Here is a 21,053-nt window from a genome sequence, read left to right on the forward strand (position 1 = left end):
ACAGAAACAAAATTCTGGTTTGATCCATGACTGAAGGGGGAACATATTTGAAAAAGATACATATTGTTTATACAAGCAGCATATTCTGCTAAACATTAAAACATATTTCAGCCACCAAACGGGAGAATTTAAATAAGTTGGATTAATTGACTTTTTTTGTACATTGTCTTTCAGGGTGAAGATATGGGAAATGTGTCTAAATACCTTATAATATAAGATTATTACTGAATGCATTAATTTATTCATTGTCTGTAACTGCTTTATCCAGTTCAGGGTCACAGTGGGTCCAAAGCATACCTAAATTTTCTGAGCACAGGGCAGGAACACATCCTGAATGGGGCGCCTGTCCATCGCAGGGCACCATACACTTCATGCTATGGACACTTTTGCACAGTCAATCCACCTACCAACATGTTTTTGGACTGTGGGAAGAAACAGGAGCACCTGGAGGAAACTAGACTTCACCCCATGCTGTGCCCTGTTCCCTGCTCCAAATATATAGGCGCTTAACTAATATCTCTTTCTGTGGTAACAATCTATTAATGAGAATGGTGCAGACAACCTTTCGTGCTGTCAGTGAGTGTAAGCGTGAATATAGAAAAACACCTGAAACTCTCAAGAAGGGATAAGAATCTGTATTTTGGAAAATTCATGACATAGCAGAATAAAAAATAAAATAAAATAAAGACATTTTTACATGTCAACTGATAGATTATTCAACAGTAGAAACATGATTCTGGGTGCTGTTGGCATAAGATAAGGTGTTTACATATAATAAAAATAATAATTAAATAATAGTAATAATAATAATAATAATAATAATGTGTTGATGTAGACTGTTCAGCAAAAGACACATGTCTTTCCCTGGTTGGTTTGCTTATGTCATATCTCATCTGTGTCTGTGTTATCGCTCCCACTGGTGTTGTCCCGAATACACTGACCACGATCTATGACACTCTCTTTGCCAGTGGCCTTTGTTCTCAAGGCACGTTTTCTGTCATGGGAACAAACAATTAAAAACATTTCAGATAAGTTTTGTGTTTTCTGGATATTATTTTTGAATCAAAGAGCTTGAATCCTAGCACTGAAAAAAGCACAAAAGCTCTGTCTCAAATAGACACACACACACACATATATATATATATATATGCAAACCTTCTATAATAAAAGTTGCACCGTGCCCTGGGAATGTGGTTAGCTGATAGTTCCTCATTAGTGTACATCCTCTCCTGTAACAAGCAAAGGTGAAAAACATCACCCTCTTATTTTGCAAAGGTTAATTCCATTTTAAAAAATCCAAGTATGCATACAGTTAAGATCTGTGTTACCTTAAAGATGTCTTCCTTCTCATCTGAATGACATGAGTCTTTAATACTTATACAAACATTATATTCTCCCGAGGTTGGGCTTTGGGAATCTTCACTTATACATGATGCTAAACAAGCATGAAAAGTGGTCAGTAAGTTTGGTCTGACAAGGTCCACTACAGAGGTTTATACATTGTACATTAGACTTAGGTATTTGATAAATATGGAACAAGTAGGTGGAATGAAATGAAGCACCTTTGTCATATCTCTCCTTCATGTCCTCCTCACTTGTTTGGCTTTTTTGCTAAAGAGGAAAGAAGTAAACAGTCAGTTACAATAGACCAATAAAACCAGAAAAAGCAATGATGAATGAACCAATAGAAATGCTCCAAAATTACTTGGAATATATTTTTTATATATTAACGTTCACTTAAAGTTAGGTTCTTGGCATCTGTAAAGTTGCCATTTTTGGAGATATGTATTTTCACTGGAAAGTGACAATAATCATTCATAGATAACAATAATGCAGTGAATATCATATTAGATTTCATAGTGGGAAAATTATTTACCTCAAATGAGCTCTGATAAAATCTTTCCTTTGAGGTCTGGCAGAAAAAAAAGATCCATATTATTCTCATTAATGAGTGACACAAAACCGCCATTCACTAAAACAGACCACCCATTTTAATACTCAAAAAATGACACAAAAACTATGAAGTAATGTATTTTTAAACATCAGAATAAAAGTGAAAAGCGTTTGCTATTTATGGTCATCTTTAACAGCTAAAGTTAAAACCATTTGCTTAAGGAAAGGAAATGTCAAATAATAAAACAGTTCTTTCCAAAACTGGAATTTAAAACATTTTCAAAAATTTACAGTAAATGAGACTCTAAGAACCATGCAAGAGCAGGTAGATTAGCTTAAATTTAGTCATGAAATAAAAGTATTTAAAAGTACTTTTGCACAAATCATTATAATGTGAGAGTTGCTTACTCCTATAGTTTCCTTTTGGTTTTTCTGTTTGCAAACTTCTGCCTGGAGGGCTACAACTTCTCCTTGAGTCCGGAAATGCTGGATCTGGAGCTCATCGTAATGTTCTCGTATTTCACGGATCTGCTTCCGATATCTATCCTTGTCCTGGAGGTTTTTACAGTTTTCCTGGTGGTACTCTTCACGTGCAACAATAGCCTGTTTAACAGAAAAGTTAAGGCTTTTTACAGGATAACAGACTGGACACGTATTTAACTCTTTAAATGGCCAAGTTTAGTTTTTCAGGTAGATGTGGCATATTAATAAATCTAAGAATTAACTAAGTCAGAGACCTTTAAAGAGTTAAGTAAAATCAGTACAAATAATGTAATGTTAAACAGCTGCTGTATAGAGACAAACTTGATTTAATCACCTTGTCCCTCTCTTTGATGACCTCATCCAGCTGCTTCAGGATTTCCTCCATGCGGTTACAGTACATTTTTGAGTCTTTCTTTAAGATTGCACATTTTAGTTCCAGTTCATCTTTCTTTTCTCTGTACTGGAAACATGTGGTAACACACATAAGAGCCGGCCAAGTACTGCTGCTGACAACACATGACAAAGGTGGCTAAAACCTGTGGCACAAACCTTGTCTCGTAGCTCCTCAGTTTCATGCAGCTCCCGGCGTAATGCATAAAGGTCAGTCACCATCTTCTGATGTTGTTCCTGGCTTTGTTTCTTGAAATCCTCCAGTGCTTGAAGACTCAGTCTGTCATACTCTGTTGGAATCTGGACCTGAGGTTAAATCATAGCCACAAAAATAATTTAATCTTAAAACTATGTAGACTGAAGTTAAAAATAGCCCTTTGTTGTCATTTTCAAATTCTGGTTTACCTGGGAAGAGTTCTGAAGCTCCTGCACTTTAACAGTGAGCAGATCATTCTGTTTCTGAAGCTCCAAGATCATTTCCTGGCTGGGCCTCTGCTCCATGGCATTTTTCAAGGTCATTGTCCTTTTGCGCTGAATCTTTGAATCGCTCTCTGCATTCATTAAGCTGTGCTTCAGTCTCTCAATCTGACAGATATAGCAAGAGGATAATGCTCAGCCACATGGGTTACGCAGCATCAGAGAAATCTTTTTAGAATTGCTACAATATAAAAGCAAAGCTATAATATATGCGTGGGAAGGCAAGGGAGAGCAGTGGTGGGAATGTGGAAATAAGATTTCTTTTACATTTAGAGCCTGGATCCCTCTTAAAGCCTCTCAACAAAAACTGTATTTATGTTTTTGGGAGGCGGACCTCTAAAAACAACACTGTGCCTCTTACACATAGCAACAGCACATACATTATTCCATTTCACAGTCAATGCTCTGCTGGGTGAAAGAGACAAAAATAAGATGAGGGCAGCACCAGATGTGATTAAATATGAATGGAAATGAGAGCAGCTGAAAGCTAAATTGTGCTTCAGTGGCAATGGTTTGTACCAGCTGGTCTCCCAAAATGTAAATCATTATATTAGAAGGTGAAGACATGTTTTGAAGGTTGGGTTATGGTTAAGGTTAAGCTAGAAATACTTACGGAAATATTAATGGTAAGTTTCCAAATCTATGGAAGTCTATTTAATCTCCCCACACTTAACAGACACAAGATTGTATGTGTCTGGGTGTGTGTACCTCCAATTGCAGGTCTCGTGTGCTCATCAGAGCTCTGTTCTTCTCCTCGCTCAGGCGGGTCATGTCCTGCATCAAAGTGTAGTTCTCGTCCTTCAGGCGCCGCGCTTCGTCCCACAGCTGCTCGCGCTCCTCGCGCAGGCGCTGCACGCGTTCGTTTTGTTTGCGCAGCTCGCAGTCGCGCGCGTGCAGCTGCCGTGCGGAATCCGCGTGCTGTGTGGTGCGCTCGAGCTGAAGGGTTTTCTGGAGACGCGTCACTTCGTTCATCAGAAACTGAGTCAACCCAGACTCCCCCGCGGTGTCTGAACACGGCAAGAGGAGCAGTGTGTTTATGTCTGAAAGATACACCTTGGTCCACCCTATCAAGACTTTTAGAATCTTCTTCACTCAGGATGTGAAACTGTGAGCAGATATTACTTTTGAACATATGGTAACTTGATGCACATTACATACTTTCATTCACTATATACCGATCAGCCATAACATTGCAACATAACAAAAAAAGTGCATTAATTTCCCTGTGTTAGTATACTGTGGACAACCAACACCAAAAGTACATCACGTAAATGTTATAAAAACATTTAAACCCCATTTTATCCGCTTTTTTTTATCCGAGTTTTGTCCGCTAAAATGTCAGCTAAATTGTGATTAATTCCATCCAAATGGCCTCATTAACATCATGTTAATTGTTTGAACTTACCCACAAGTATAGAGAAGACCCGAGAAGGCTCCTTGCCTGTGATTTTCTGATATAACTGAGGGTAATCCAGCTCTAAACTTTCTAGGAATGCCACATAGCCCTTCAGACCCGTCCTTTGTAACATGTCTAGCAGCACACCTAGATCACAATGTCTAAAATCAAGTACCAATACAAAACAAAGGAAACAGCCAACTTATTTAATATGTGGTAATTTTGTCTTCGGGTTTCTTACCTACTTTTCGCTGCCTAATTACTAGACTTGGGTCATTGTAAATCTGTTCCTCGTCCTCGCTATTCAGCACCTTGCATTGTCTCAGGTATGGTATTATTCGACATGGATCAATGGTCTTAATGAGCAGCATCCTGTGGTCTTCCAGTCGCATCCAACACTCCTCATCCTCCTCAAACTCCAGAGCACTCGGGCCATCAGACGAATTCATTAGTGTTTAGTGGATGTTTCTGCCTTTACTCCACGGCTGAACACTGCTATCAAAAATCTGATATACAGTATATGAGAAGCAAAAAGGAAATGATATTACCCAACCAAAACCTGTCTTAGTTCCCTTTTCTGGTAATCATTTCAACTTTTCCATTTCCGCTTCTTTCCCAATCAGTTGTGCCAGTGTGATTATCTTGTGACTTAAGCATAGTAAGGATCACAGTAGCAGAGTACAAATTCTCAAACAAAATTGTTTGAGTAATGTAAATTGATTTAAAATCATTTCAAGTTTTTGTGTGTAAGTGTAAATAAATAAGTGGTGTAATGGAAAATACGTATATAAACTGTAAAGACTTAAATAAATATATTTTATTCAAATAATTTAACAGTTATTTTGAAAATATTTTGATAGAATTAACAAAATAACAGACTTTGAACAGTTTATAAATACAATTAAATGCTACTTAGCATTCAACGAGATACTATTAGTATTTACTAACACATCAGCATTTCAGTAAAATAACTTATTGATTTTTCAAAACAATCTGAAGAAACTTTTAATAACAACATATTCTAATCTAAAGATAATGTTCTTCTTTATGCCATAGGATTCCTGTAACTTTTCCGTCTTGTACTCATCCCAGAGAACTGTGTTGCTGACGCATCACTTTCATTTGTATTGAGCAATGTCTTCTGTGAGAGAAAAACAGAGAAAACACATAAGCCCATGTCAATAAATTATTATTGCAATAAGAACATTTATTCATTCTTTCTGTAACGCAATCATAGTAATGAGCTTACAGCAGACTGGACCTGAGCATCTTCGCACTGCATCAGTTGAGTTTTATCCTTGCCTTCTTCGACTTCATCATTATCACCATCACTACTCAGTGTGGCCTCTTCACATGGATTTATGGTGGCCAGGAGGGCAGGTAAAGTAAAACATGACAAGAAACGAGCCTTTAGAAGACAATATGCAGGATTAGTTTTAAACTTGTCAGACACCAGTTTCCGGACAGTAGCTACCTTAGCATCATCCTCATTGCTGAATCCTTCTTCAGCCAACAGCTGCATTGCTCCTTGCAACAATGTCTCTTTTGCCTTGAGCAAACTAACAAGTGTATTGATGTTGCTGACAAATGGGGGAAGATAAGCCATTTTGTGGTCTAGCTGAGGCAATGAAATTCCACCATTTCCATAAATCCAGTCCTTCACTAGAGCTGGATGCTCAAAGAACATTAAGTTAGAGTCAAAAGACAAAGCATCAGGATCAGGGCTTGGATTAGATGTCAAAGTTGTTGTCTGAACAGACTGCTTTTTGGCCTGAACACCTGTCTGCAATACTGCAGTTTGATGCAAATTTTGGACACGTTTAGAAGTGACAGTATTTACAAGAAGTCCATTATTAACTGAAGTTGAAGATACCACAGGTAGGGATGGAACCTCATTTCCAATAGGGGCTGGAGAAGTGTTCACATGTGAGTGTGATCCAGCAGCACTAACGACTGCAGAAGCATTCTGGTTTGTGATGATAAGTTTCTGAGATGCCAACTGAGAAACACTGTGTGGCATTGTTTGATTCTGATTTGCTAAGACTGTAGGAGAACGCATCTGTACTATAGGCCCAGAAATTGTCAGTGCACGAGGGCAAACCGGAAGGGTGGCAGGTGCACTTGCAGTAGCATTAGAACCAGACTGTGGCAAAGATGATGACATAACACTAGTTGCATTTGCAACAGAAGCCAGAGAGGAATTAGAAGGAACATTGGGTCTCGATGCATTGCAAAGAAGAGCTTGAGAGCCTTGCTGGTTCACAATTATAGGAAACTGAAATGGCACATGAGAGATAATATTCCAATTTTGGTTTTGATGACACTGAATCTGACTAACTGGCACATGAACTGCAGCACCAGAAACAGACGTGGATGCCTGCGTAGTATTAGGTGGAAGCAAATGAACCCTAGTTGAATTTGCGAGAGTTGGAGCGTCACTGGGGACTTTAGCAACTGAGGGAGAGGACACATTGGGATTTTTTGATAATGTGGAAATGGGACTATTGTGACCAAGACTTGTTCCGGCTGTGGTAACATTTATTAGGTTTGGTCCAATTGTTTGGACAAGTCTATTCTGGTTAACCATGACAGGTTGCTGAAATAACACCTGAGAAATACTGTTAGGCATTACTTGTTTCTGGGTACCAACAATACCAGGGGATGGTAAATTAATGCCAGCAACAGGCATCAAACCAGCAGGTGTGAGTAGCCATGTCGTGGTTTGTGGCAATACAGCAGCTGCAGTAACATTACCACCAGCTTGATCATTTTTAGCTGACTGTTTCTTGGAAGTCTTTTTTTTAACATTTTCCATCAAGGCTTGTGCTTTTATTGTAGGTTTACGTTTGCGATTTGTTGACCTGGCTTCATTTGCACTCTTTGTAGGAGTTACAGTAGGGGATTGGCCGGGTATTGAGGTCTTGGAACTGGCTGCTGGCTGTGCTAATCGCCCAGATTTAGCAGGTACAACCAGGGGCACACCAGACTGAAGAGTTGAGAGGCCCGAAGAATCTAACTGTAGAACAGGTACAAGACGTGGGGAGTGTGCTGCCTGATGTATATTTGACTGGGTAATAACAAGAGCCTGGGGAACCATTTGACATTCCTTGGTCTCTTTAGGTGTTGCTTGTGTTGTTGTCTGTTGAGTTGGTAGAGGCTGTTCAGGATCTCGTTGTGTGGATTTAAAGCATTCATTCCTCTGCTCCCTTTCAGCAAGTAGCATTGCCACAGTCTTAACAGATGAATATGACTTGGCTGAAAGTCAAAGGGAAATTTATATATTGTTACTATCTAATTAAAAACATTGTGGATTTTGATTCACTACATAATTTGAACACAGTAGCTTTACTTCACAGTGTGACAATTTCATGATGATTAAACCAATAGAAATGCACCAAAATTACTTGGAATAACAGCTTTTTAAATGAATTTCGACTGAAAGTTAAGAAGGCTTTTTTCCTCCTGTAAAGTTACTATTTTTGGAGATACATGTTTTTAACTGAACAGCAACAATATATTAAATCTGTTTCATTTGCATTACTTTTTAAATGAATCATAATCAAGAGGTATATCATTTGTTCAAATACCTGGTTGACGTCTTGGCACACTGTGTGATATCTAAGAGAAATAAAACCAAACAAAAAATAATACATCATAGTGCACATTATTATCCATCCATCCATTATCTGTAACCGCTTATCCAATTTAGGGTTGCGGGGGGTCCAGAGCCTACCTGGAATCATCGGGCGCAAGGCGGGAATACACCCTGGAGGGGACGCCAGTCCTTCACAGGGCAACACAGACACACACACACACATTCACACCTACGGACACTTTCGAGTCACCAATCCACCTGCAACGTGTGTTTTTGGACTGTGGGAGGAAACCGGAGCACCCGGAGGAAACCCACGCGGACACGGGGAGAACACACTAACTCCTCACAGACAGTCACCCGGAGCGGGAATCGAACCCACAACCTCCAGGCCCCTGGAGCTGTGTGACTGTGACACTACCTGCTGCGCCACCGTGCCGCCCCGCACATTATTATAACTTTCCATAATAATTAACATATATATATATTTTTTACAAAATTCATTTTTCATTCTGATGCCTCAGATTAGCAGATATATGCATACTAAGCTATTTTGCTCAACTAATTTGTGAACAATTTTTTTACAGCGTGCAACAGGAACTCGGCAATACATTGTGCCCAACATGAGAATGTTCATCATAATACAGTACACTTTTTCTAAGCATAACATGACTACTGTCAATACATAATTTTTATGTTTTGTAAATGTGACAATTCTACTTGTTTTCTTTTTTTGGTCCTATCTTCATGATTTGCAATTAGTATAAAATAATGCAATTAGGAACATTTTCTTAAGTATTGTGATGTTAGATTCCTGTCATATTGCTCACTCCTATACTTTATCAAATGCCATTTCCTTTTTTTTTTGTCATTCAAGTGTGATTGAGAGTTGGCTTTACCAAGGACATTTTGTTCTGCGTTTCAATTACTTTCCTGCAGCCTTCAGTATCAATATGAAGAACCTATTGAACACAAGGCAACAGAACGTTATTGCACATGCAGCCATTGGCATTTATGAAACAGAAGTAGAAAGGATGAAGCAACAACTTCTAGTTCACCTTCAGGAAAAGCAAAAACACTGGCGTTGTGGGGAGAGAGACATCAGCTGCTCTTCTTCGAACAAAGTCAGCTGTAAAATAACAAATACTGCTTTACTGCAATGGACAACACTACTAAAGAAAGAAACCAATGCCCATCTCAGTTCTGGTAAAAGGTGTTTTATGAAACTTTCAGTACCTTCACAAACTTGATTTTCACTGTGAGGAACAGGCATTAACACATTGCCAACCCATGGAAGAATACTCATCAGCAAATCATGCATTCTGCCTGTCATTGCTTTAAGAGAACTGGATTTGCCTTTGACTGTGTGGTGACTCTTCATTTGGCTTGACTCTTGTTTATGACTTTTTGCATTCCTCTGTCTTTTGTCTGAAGATATGCATGTTTTCATTGTGGCTTTCTGAAAAAAGAAAAAGGCAATAGATTCTAAGCAATCCACTGACATCAACATCAAATATTTAAACACCAAATGATTACGTATTTTGCAGCAGGTTATCTAAACAAATAAATAAATTAAATTAAATAAAAATTTGAATTTGTGAGCCATACCTCTTTCACTGAAGATGTTTCCATCCAATTAATCAGTCGTTTAACTTCACTCATACACACACTGATCATGGCATTTTCATTGCAGAGATCCTTCAGATTATTGTAATAAAAAAAACAAAAATAAACAAAGATGTCTTGAAGCACAAAGACATAAGGCGTTATAGGAGAAACATGAATAAATTAGTAGATAAATATTAAAGCAGAAGAGGAAATAAGTGTGCTGAAATATATTATTATGCAGTAAATGGTTTTGGATCTACGCCAAGACCAAAAACCCCAAGTGTCTTTGAGAAAGGATTCCTTATTGGGGAAAAGGGGCAAGAGCTTCAGTTACATAGGCTGTTAAATTGTCGTGTGCATTTTTCTTGCAATGGTTTGATTATATTGCAAAATTTACTCAAAATTATTCTGATAATTCACATTTGATAAACCTAAGCTAGAACATTCCTACCCTGACAGGAATGGTCTCTTCCAAGATGGCAATGCTCCATCTCCACAGGTCATGAGAAGGTTTGATGAAAATAAAAAAATATATATAAACCATAAGATATGAAATTTGTATGTACCAGTTATTTAGCCTACTGAACACTTTCAATCATTCATTATCTGTAACTGCTTTTCCAATTCAGGGTCACAGTGGGTCCGGAACCTACCCGGAATCACTGGGCGCAAGGTGGGAACACACCCTGGAGTGAGAACACACCTTTTATTTATATAGTACTTTTCAGGCCACTTTTTGGCTTTATAGCAACTGGGTCCAAGCCTCCTATGAGCAAGTCTGAGGTGACAGTGGCAAAGAAAAAAAACCCTCAGCACATGACGAAGGAACTTTGGAAGACACCATGACTCATAACCGGACACCGGAGAGCACAATAACAGAACAGAAGTAGAAGTGAACTGATAGAGATGAGTTTGAGTTAATATGAAGGTAAAATATTAGTAATGAAGATGTGAGAGGGAGCAGGATGTGGTCACTGCATCTGAGGGAGGGTAAAAGCAGGTGCAGAGTCCATTTGGGCAAAGACAGCATCCTTGCATGGCATGGTACTGCAAACGAGACAAGGTTTAGATCTTTTACAGAACACCAGGGGCAGAGCTGGATCAGGACAACACCAGGAAGAGCAGCAGGGACAGTGATGGGACATATTTTGAAACAATGATGTTGCGTCTCTATTTTTCTGTTCCGGAGTCTAGTAGAATCTGTGTTAGGCTGCAATGAAATTTTTAAAGTTCTTGAACAGAAAAGACAAAAAAAATGACTTACCCACTTATTCAAAGCCACCAGTTCTGTGTCCACATATGTCTTAACTATGTCCGCCTTGTTGTTCAGTACAGTGCACTGTCTTTGTTTTTGATCAAAGTAATGACTGGATTGAATTTTAGCACTTTGGTCATCTGCACTGTTCTGTCCTCCAGCCTGCTTTTCTTCTTCAGTGCGCAGCCTGACCAGTGAGGTTCTCAATATGCCTGCAGAATGCAACTGTGCATTTTTATTGACAGGAATCCAGTCCTTCATATCTGTCTGTATGTACTCTTTCCTTGTGTCTGTATCACATGTTGTGATGGAAACATCCTGTTCGCCATTGCCATTCATGTACTCCAAATCGCTATCGCTATCCATGTACTCCAACTGTATTTTCTCATCTTCTGAAGTAGACTCTCCTTCATTTTCCTGTTTGAGCTGTTTCTTGGTCAGTTTTCGCCTTTTCATCATTGTCCTTCGTTTCACTAGTGACTTTTTTTCTTTTTTTCCATATGTCTGTAGAATAAAGTGTAGTATTTTTAAGTACTGAGTAATTATATATTTGTATAAGTACATATAATTACTTTGAGTATATTTCACATGAAATATTTGAGTATAATAAACACATGACATCTAGTAATTACATACATGACAAACTTACATCACTGGTCCGGGTCATCCATTTCCATTTTTGCAAACATTGGTTATCAGTACGGCTTGGAAATTCAGAGGCAATCTTAGCCCATTTACCTGTTGATTTTGCAATAATGCAACAGTCCATTAAACACATTAGTCACACCCATTTTTAAATTAATTAGCTGAGGTTTTCTTTTTAAGGTTTTCACTTACCAACACCATATTTTCCAACAAGTTTTGTCAGCAGTTCAACTTCTTCAAGACTCCATGTACCTTTCTTCACATCTTCTCTGAGACAATCTAAGTATCTGTAACATTGTATATTAATGTCTGAATATGAATGGATGAATAGCATATATCTGGGAGACAAATGGTCAAAGCTTATAATTTCTGTTTATATTACATTCAATATATTCATACTCCTAGTACAAGACGGAAGGGCACACCTATCACGGCAGGCACTGTCTGTCCTGCCTGGCACCTCCAGTTTGATTTTAAACCAGTCTTTGGGACCATACTTTTCCACTGCTTTCCGCAGCAACTGCAATAAAATCAGCTAAAATTAACTACAACCCTTTAACAGCCAGCATTTATGTATTATTTGCAAAAACATATTGTTCTGAAATACCTGTATTACCATTTCACAAACATACAAATGTATTACACTTGAAACATCATTTAATCACTGATATAGACAATGTTTGACAAACAAATCTCTTTTTTAGAGTCAGACAATAAACTATAGAAACCAGTTTCTTCCATACCTTGTCCTCTTGTTTTGACCAGGGGCCCTTCTTTATTGAGGGATCAAGAACAGATGTCCAGCGATACGCGAGTTGGGCATGATCTCGACCTTCCATAAAGTAAGATACTGTGGAAGAATGAAATGTATATGCAATTTAAAGGTTCCAATATATATCATGAGGCTTTGCAAATGACAGCTGATGTGTTTAAAGAAATTACTTTGAGTGTATGGTATGAAGTTTCCTATTCTCATCTTTTCCACAAGGTCACAAAAGACCTTATCTTCCTCTTTAGTCCACTCTCTCTTCCTTGAACTTTTGGCAATGTAACGCTGGTATGTTTGGAAGCACATGAAAGCTGACCTGTTAGTCTAAACAAAGAAGAAATATTATCATAATTATTATGATAGACTACATGTCTTGCAATTAGAGTATGTTATAATCAGTAAAACTTTTTTAAAAATCATACATGCAGATTTCAAATATTAGATGAGTTTATAGTTCTGTGTTTACCCCAAGTTCCTCTGCAATCTGATCCCAGTGGCAGCAATTGTACTTTTCTGCAAGAGTACCAAGGTTTTCAAGTTCTTCCTGGTTCCACGTTGATTTGTTAATGGATGGATGCAGGAAATTCTGCCAGAATCTCTTCAAATCCTCAGGTTGTCGAAAGCCCTCAAACTGGAATATAAAATATTAAATTTTTGTTTTACTAATTGTATCTCTGTAACACCTTCAATGAATACTCGTATTCATAAAAAAATAGCATAGATTTTAAGAGTTAAAATATTTACATCAGTATTTGCTATTTTGTCCCAGTCATGATCATCATGGCGATTCCCATATAGCTGGTCTTCACGCATAGAGCTGGAAAAGGGTTATATCATGAGACCACACATTTTAAAATATGAATTTAAAAAAATAAAATACACCACCAACAACAAAAAAACCCCACAATTTTATAATTACGTATTTAAGGGGATCATATTTTAAATGTTCAGCCTAATTAATCTTTAGGATTACAAAGATGCCCCCTACAGGCCCAGAGGGGGTATTCAGATATCAGAATACAAATGGAATGATATAGTTGTTTAAATAAAACGATGAAACAAAATTCAAAGCTTGTAACTCAACCTAATCTCTGCAATATCCTTCTCCAAATGTTCAATTTGTTTTTTCAGTTCTTCTTTTTCTCCATGTATCGCTTTAGACATCTTTGTAGTCAAGTAATCCATCCTACAATTAATAAAAAGGCCATAAGAATAAGTCCAGTGAAAATCTATTTTTAGAATAAATATGGGAATGTAGGGTATAAAACTAAAACCTACTTAGATAGTTTAGGTTGTAGCATACGCTTCATAGTGTCCGCGACTACTGAGTTGATCAGCAAAACTTTCTGCCATCCTTCCCCTAAAAAGAAGCAAAAACAAACTTTACTTATATAATAATATATTCAAGTAATAAAGAAATAAGTGCTCTACAAAACCTGAAACATACATCTTCTAATTTTCATCTCATCACATGGCTTGGTCCCATGACTCAACTTTTCTTTTGTTTCTTCATTTGATGGAGGTCCCTAAATGGAACAGATAAACAAATTTAAGACTTCACATAGCTGGACAGGAAATAGCAAAATATATCACACATCATTTTAATTAAAATGTATAGTCAAATGACATGTCTTCTTCTGCAGAAAAATGTACTTTATGTTCCATAATATAATGATCCTACCAGACCAGTCAGCTTGTCTTTGAAATATGGTTTCATAAAGTTGCCAAGGAAATGTTTTGTGTGTGGTGGCCCAGAAGAAGTTGACGCAGTGTTAGAAAGTTGGGCTTGGATCTCTTTCTGTTAAAAAAGAGAGAAATCTTACATGTTTTAGTTATAGTCAAATATTATTAACAATTCGTCTCTATTTTAATGGCTAAATCCATTTTTGTATGAATTTTACTAACTTGTTGCTGGAGGTTTTCATTAAGGAGGCGCTCCACATCAGCTAGCTTTTCTTTGAGCACCTCCTGATAAACCAGATTCATTTGCAGACAGGTCTCTGCATCTTGAGGAAGATCGAGCTCCTCCTCACTATCCTCATCACTCTTAAAAAAAATAATCAATCAATATTTTTTATTTTTTTGAGGTTTGCAACTCAGGGTCAGTAAATACATGAATGCATGGCAGTAACCTGTGCAGCAGATACTTACAGAATCCATGTGGCTACTGGTGCCATGTTCACTCTCTGCTTAAAAAAAATAACAAAACAAAAAGACCTAAGACTACAAAGCAATATTTTGTACCACCTGTAGATTAAATATTTATTTAAAGACTCTGTATTCACTCACACAGAAGTGAATCATGAGTAATCATTGTATTATCTATGAACTTATATTGATTTACCTGTCAAGGCATCCACCAGTGCTGCATCTGCACCAAGTCTTTTCTCCAATTCCTCAATTTCCCTTTGTATTTGTTGCCGCTCTGCCTCAAGATCTTCTGATAACTGAAAAAAAATTATACATTTCTGAACACTGGAGTGTCCAAAATGAAAAGGGTTGAAACTTTCTCCACAAGGCAGTTTACACATTATCATACCTCTTCTGCATGTCCATTGTCATCAGATTCATCATCTGGCAGCAAGAAAAATTTGTATCCGTATTTAACAGGTATATTAAAAAATGTATTATAAACATACAAAGGAGGCACTAATCCTTCCTTATAAAAGATGTAAAAATCAAAGCATCTGAACAGACTTACCACTGTCGCTGGAGAGCAAATCTACACAGATATTATCCTTGCCCAAAGTGGTCTCTAGCTCCAAAATCTGACGCTGTATTTTATTTCTCTGTGCCAATAAATCTTGTGGTGTTGTCATTTCTTAAACTCGTTGAGCCCTGTAAACACACAAACTGAATAACCAAGCAGCCCCTGAAGCAGAGCATAATACAAAATGTACGACATATTAAGTGCACATATTAAGTGCAAACTTTGTGACAACTTTACCCAGTACAGAACCGTACAAAATTCGCAGGCTAACTAAAAGTTAGCTAGTTAAATAATTGAACGACTGACTAATTAATTTGCAGCTTAAACCAGTCTTATAAATTTTTAAATCATGATGAAATGCAGTCTCCCGCGTTTTACTTTTCGCGCAATAATAATTAGTAATATATATATATATATATATAATACAAGTAAACAAGCAAAGAAAGTTAACTCAAAGGGGAAACTGTAAACGATGTCCTTGGGTATTTATTATAAATGAATACTATTATACTAAACGCACTATAGTAAGGCATGGATGGTGCACTTATTCTAACACTTTAGTTTGGTAGTGTGCTGTTGAGACGCAGCCCAGGTTTCATTACATACATTACACAGAAACACCTGTATACAGCTGTGCTTCAGATGTGTCCCATTCACTTTCAAAACATCCAAATCTAAGCCAAAATAAAGTCAGATAATGTAAAACGTATGTAACACAATGTGTATCCTACTCTCGTTTCTCCTCCCGCTGTGAAAAGTTAGCATATTACCCACAATGCAACTCTACAGCATTAAAACGCAAAGATAAGTGATTTTAATATAAATGTAGGTCACGTCTCCTGTCTCAAGTAGCACAGCACGTTTCAGAATCAATACGACATCTTTATAAAGTGGAATTCATCCTACCGACCTGAAACAGCTCCAAATCTACCGTAATGCTCAACCAACGTCGCTGGAACGCTGCAGTGCATCCACCGTACCAACGGATTTTTGAAGGCTTTTCAAAATAAAGGCCTTTCATGTGGGTTTGTTATAAGAAGGTAAGAAAAGTCGCCTATTATTCATAAGCCTGTTGTTGATAGGAATGTTTCATAATATTGACCTAATATTTAGACATAACGTATTGAAATCCTCCAAATACTGATGGAGTTTCTTGACTTGATTATTGTCGTATTATATATATATATATATATATATATATATATTGATATCTTTAAAAATTGTCTTAAAAAATACCTTGTTAAAATCTTCAGATATTAATTCATATTTTGAAGTAAGGTATAAACACTAATAATTGGACGAGACATAATTAGTCACAAATGCATTTAATGTATTTCATTTTATAAATGAATATAAAATCTCTAAAAATTCAAATACCTAAATATAATATGATAAAGTTCATTAATTTGTTATTAATGTGCAACAGTGTAACTGAATAAACTGAAATCAAGAAAATATAAAATGTGTATATAGATACATGAACATGGCAACACATATATTAGTATTTGATGGTTTATGACCAGCTTGGTCAAGCAGTAATGCAAAACGCAATGCTTTTTTTCTCCTTCATAAAATTTGCACTTTTACTGATGATTAATGCACTTTATCCCATATATGTGGGATAAACCTAGAAAAGCAATTTAAATTACAGTGGCAATTTTATATCCTCTTCTGTTACAGAATAATTGGGTTATGTAGTGGGTAACCCTCCACATAGCAGATAAAGATTTAATTCCTAGCTTGGGTAGGATCATCATGTTATAACAATGAGTCCATGGCCAAGAATCTGGTTATAGGATTTACCTCTAACGTTATTAATAATTATACTTTTAGTACAAAATAAATATTAGTATTTAGCACATAATTTGTTCTAAACCACAAACATTAAAACTCTGTGAACACAAATCTTTGCTTTACTACTTTGATTTACTACTAATTCTGTAGTGAGGAAGTGTATCTAACTCTTGGGTAAACTTCCAGATGTATCATATTCTTTTTCCTGTGTTCATACAAGAAGCTAAGGTTTACACTTAATGCCACATCAAAGTATGAAGAATTTCTGCCACCATCTTCACTGACTGTGGGAAATGATGAGTTATAGATCACACACTTACAAAAATCTCTTGATCTAACTTAAATTGGAAAAAAAAATAGTAAAAAGGAATAATTTGTTTTTAAAAAAAGTTACTGAACATATTACCAGGTCTATTACACTGTAACGAATATCAGTCACTATAAACGAAAGCAATTTGATTAAGTACATATGGGGGGAAAAAAAGAGAAAAAAGTTAAGTGAGATGAACAAAGGCACTGCACATTGTAGCAAAAAAAACAAACAAACAACTAAACAAATGAAAAATGTTTGTTATTTTGGAATCTCCGTGATCTTGTCAATAGAACTCAGCAGTTGTGACACAAGACGGAGTGTCTCTCTTCCTGTCAGTAACTGCCTGTAAATAAAAAACCCAAAAGAAAAACAATAATTAAAATACACACTGCACAGCTAATCACTGGGGAGTATTATATTAACAGTATTGTTTTTATTGAAATAAATAAGCATTTTTTCAACAAACCTAAGGGAGGTCTCAGCATCTTTGGCTGCTTGATTAAGGTAGTCTGAAGCCATCTGTGCATTTTGTCTCATTGTGTTTAATGCAGCAGTTTCTCCTGCTCGGAGGCACTCATTTTCACATTTGTATCCCTCAACTTGGCTCTGGGAACAAATATATATCATAAATATGATTAAATATATATCATAAATATCAGACACACATACATACACATATATATAAAGATATTACTCATATGTGAGTAATATCTCATTTATTTAATACAGAAAATATTCTGGGTAGGCTCTGGACCCACTGCAACCCTGACCTTAATAAGTGGTTACAGACAATGAATTAATTAATGAATAAAGAACACAGTATTTCAAAATCTTTACAAAAGGGGCTCTTGTGGTGTGGGGCCACTTTAAAAAAATTTAAGTACAGGCAAAACACAGCTTAAAATATACAATTAAAAAAAAACAAAAAAACCTGGAGTTGTTGCACTTCTTGCTTCAATTTTGTTAAATTGTTTTCAGCTTTAATAGCTCGTTTCTGTATAAGAGATGAAAGACTGTTAGAGGTTTGTGTGATACTGTCATTTTGTATGGCCTCAGTAACGTATAAATTGAAATAGAGTACAATAAATAGAGCATACCGTCATTAGCTGAAGATTTTGCTCCACAGATTGAACCATTGTCTCTAAGGCTTTGGCTTCTCTCACTTCCTGCAACTTTCGGTTGTGTAACTCATCTGTGAGTTGCCCAATTCTGTCAATTATCAACATATTTGCATATTCTGGATTAGATACACGATTGGAAATACAGCACACAATACAGTTTTTGTATTTGGTTACTTCACCTATTAAGCCATATTTCAAAAGATACATGTTGAAAAACTATTAAAATTTATCATTTTCTAACTCTAATATAAAAGTATATTAAAAATGGGGGTAAAAAATTCTTTAAGTTATTTTTCACAATTTTCTTACTTTGTTGAGTCAGCCTCTGACTTTCTTATAAGTTCTTTGATTTGCTTCCTTAGCTGAGAATTTTCTTCTCTTAGCTAGAAAAGTCAAATGAAATATATGAGACCTCACATCTGAAATATGTATATTAAAGTAGGACATCATCATAATAATAAAGTGTCAAAACAAATAAGTTATCCAGGATTTCACTACCTTTTGCTGGTCCCTAATGTCATTTTCTGTACTGCTTTTCTTTGTGCGGTAGGAGATATCTATGACTGATGTCTCCTCATCTCCTTCATAGCTGCCAGTGCTTCTTCGGGGGAAGTGAGTCTCTGGTGAAAAGCCCTCTCCTGGTTCCCAATCATTAGCTGTGTCATCCTTGTCTTCACTTGACAGTAATGAATGATCCAAGTGAGCAACACTTTTCCCACATAGTCCCAAATCATGTGCCTCTTCAACTGCAGAGGGCTGGTAGCTTTCAGTCCATTCATCATCAGAATGACCAAGCAGTGAAGGATCTGTGAAATACTGGCCGTGATGACTGTGTATGAAACCACTGGAGTAGTTATATTCATCTTCCACATGACAGGCTCCACCATATATTTTCTGCAGGCATAAAAAAATCAAGAAAATTGAAGCCTAAACTTCTTGAACTGCAGAATTGATTTTCAATTATTGATATATTTTCATTACTGAAACTGCTCTGAAACAGATATTCAAATCCTGTGAATATGAATGTAAGGTTTGCCCACATTCAAACACTTGGAGCCATTTTTTGGGCAAGGAATTAGGCTTAGTCCTGGACCTTGTCAGTTAAAGCTTACCCCATGACAAGGCTGTCACAGAAAACAGCCCATAGGGTTTAAATGTTTTGTTTGTTTGTTTGTTTTTTAAATACATTATAATCCTTGAAAAACTGGCATTCATCCCATCTGCCTCCTTTAAATTTAAATTATGTGATAATGCTTAGAAAATGTTTTAGGTTGATCCAATTTGCTCACAAAGTTGTCTAAAATGAATCAGGGGTACTTCATGGCCAGAAGGATTAATATACTTCATTTTAAAGAAACAACAAACGAGTATAATACATTAAAAACTTGTTAAAAAATGATACAATTAAAAAATATAATGATCTACAAATCATTCCCCTTGCAGTTCACCTCAAGACCATCAGTGGTGCTAACCTCTTGATTTTTGCTCCGGATGAATTCTTTGAAAGAGAATGGGTTTAGCTCATCTCCGCTTTCTTTTGGTTCATCTAAAGGGTCTGAAATAATCACAGAATGAAAACATTACTAATTACTAATAATCCTTCTTATGAATTACTACCTAGTACATATTCACAAGCTTCTGTGAGATAAAAAAGATAAATATTTAAAGATATAAAAGAGATAACATAAGATTTTCAAAAAGAGGAATTTCTAAGATTTGTGCTAAAGCCCTTAAACACGGAAAACAAACAGAAGCATTCTGACAGGATTATTAAACTTCAGATTCAAAAAAGGAATTTCTGGAATAAACAGCTACAGGTCAAGTTAATTTGTTAGTTTTCTAAAACATTTCAAGCACAAATAATCAGTCACTTTATTTTACCATGTATTTTATACCGGGTATGACAACACACTAAACAAATAAGACATGTCCACAGATTATTAACAGTTTTCAAGAAACTGAAAAATGATTTTCAAATAAAAATGAAAAGGCTAAATAATAAACAGGATATAAACAGACAAGAACTGACACAGCAGATACACAGTATGCCTTTGGAGGAAGAGTGAAGACACACGAAATGTAAAATAATACATAAAAATACATGTATTAAGGGTCAAATCTCTTTAATCAAATATTCGTATCACAAAAGTTGGGAAGTATTCTGTTGAAGTCTGAACTGCTAAAGGAGATGAAACTCACCATCGTCCTCAATAATGAGCTTCTTCTTGGATGTTTTATGTTTGGCCATATTTGTGTTTGCTGAGATGTAATACGATAATAAATTCGGATTACTGATTACTTTAACACATTTATGCAACTCCTCCTCAGACGTACACTGTTATAGCTACAACAGTGAAACTCTTACGGCTTCTCCACCCAAACACCATGTCTGAAGCGGCGGCAGAGTCGGATTCACACTTCTCTGGAAATAAAGTTGATATTCAAAAATATAAACATATAAACTTCGGCTGACTGTAAATATATATTAATTTCAAAGGCTACTCTTCTTCTGTTTGATAAAAGCGGGTTTAATTCAAAGACAAGAGTTACAGCGCCGCCTTTTGTCCCGGCAATCGAACGACTAGCTAAAGTTTCTTTTAAAGGGAA

The 21,053-nt window shown here is 36.4% G+C and overlaps 3 protein-coding genes across 7 annotated transcripts; all 3 read right to left on the reverse strand.

The window, feature by feature from the left end:
* Positions 1–724: 724 nt before the first annotated feature.
* LOC136677208 (caspase recruitment domain-containing protein 9-like) lies at positions 725–5,116 on the reverse strand. Its single transcript, XM_066654674.1, has 12 exons — positions 4,881–5,116; positions 4,649–4,786; positions 3,952–4,250; positions 3,172–3,351; positions 2,926–3,072; positions 2,711–2,836; positions 2,302–2,496; positions 1,877–1,912; positions 1,563–1,611; positions 1,329–1,435; positions 1,156–1,229; positions 725–994 (listed from the first exon to the last, which is right to left on the reverse strand). Exons 1-12 carry the CDS (start codon positions 5,086–5,088, stop codon positions 883–885), a joined length of 1,671 nt encoding a protein of 556 aa, XP_066510771.1. The 5' UTR covers positions 5,089–5,116; the 3' UTR covers positions 725–882.
* Positions 5,117–5,522: 406 nt separating this feature from the next.
* On the reverse strand, positions 5,523–16,194 carry LOC136677450 (snRNA-activating protein complex subunit 4-like). 5 transcript variants are annotated; one of them, XR_010796357.1, is made up of 26 exons: positions 16,129–16,194; positions 15,210–15,346; positions 15,048–15,082; positions 14,853–14,955; positions 14,660–14,697; positions 14,414–14,554; positions 14,190–14,306; positions 13,956–14,034; positions 13,787–13,868; positions 13,593–13,694; positions 13,253–13,325; positions 12,975–13,139; positions 12,682–12,832; positions 12,483–12,589; positions 12,165–12,259; positions 11,932–12,026; positions 11,744–11,832; positions 11,104–11,598; positions 9,840–9,929; positions 9,468–9,690; positions 9,290–9,360; positions 9,131–9,193; positions 8,227–8,257; positions 6,114–7,894; positions 5,889–5,986; positions 5,661–5,780 (listed from the first exon to the last, which is right to left on the reverse strand). XR_010796357.1 is itself a non-coding variant. In XM_066654977.1 (25 exons), the coding sequence occupies exons 2-25, from the start codon at positions 15,325–15,327 to the stop codon at positions 5,685–5,687; spliced, it is 4,662 nt and encodes a 1,553-aa protein (XP_066511074.1). In that variant the 5' UTR covers positions 15,328–15,346; positions 16,129–16,194; the 3' UTR covers positions 5,523–5,684. The 5 variants fall into 5 exon arrangements, 4 of the variants coding, with proteins under 4 accessions (XP_066511074.1, XP_066511075.1, XP_066511072.1 ...); XM_066654977.1 differs by having other exon boundaries at positions 5,523–5,780; positions 5,889–7,894; positions 14,660–14,694; XM_066654978.1 differs by having other exon boundaries at positions 5,523–5,780; positions 5,901–7,894.
* A 447-nt stretch (positions 16,195–16,641) lies between these two features.
* On the reverse strand, positions 16,642–20,952 carry LOC136677246 (endosome-associated-trafficking regulator 1-like). Its single transcript, XM_066654732.1, has 8 exons — positions 20,646–20,952; positions 19,919–20,001; positions 18,945–19,340; positions 18,756–18,829; positions 18,423–18,534; positions 18,257–18,319; positions 17,792–17,931; positions 16,642–17,668 (listed from the first exon to the last, which is right to left on the reverse strand). Exons 1-8 carry the CDS (start codon positions 20,692–20,694, stop codon positions 17,584–17,586), a joined length of 1,002 nt encoding a protein of 333 aa, XP_066510829.1. The 5' UTR covers positions 20,695–20,952; the 3' UTR covers positions 16,642–17,583.
* Positions 20,953–21,053: the final 101 nt, after the last annotated feature.

Source organism: Hoplias malabaricus, chromosome X2 (assembly GCF_029633855.1).
Source record: "Hoplias malabaricus isolate fHopMal1 chromosome X2, fHopMal1.hap1, whole genome shotgun sequence".
Lineage (NCBI taxonomy): Eukaryota > Metazoa > Chordata > Actinopteri > Characiformes > Erythrinidae > Hoplias > Hoplias malabaricus.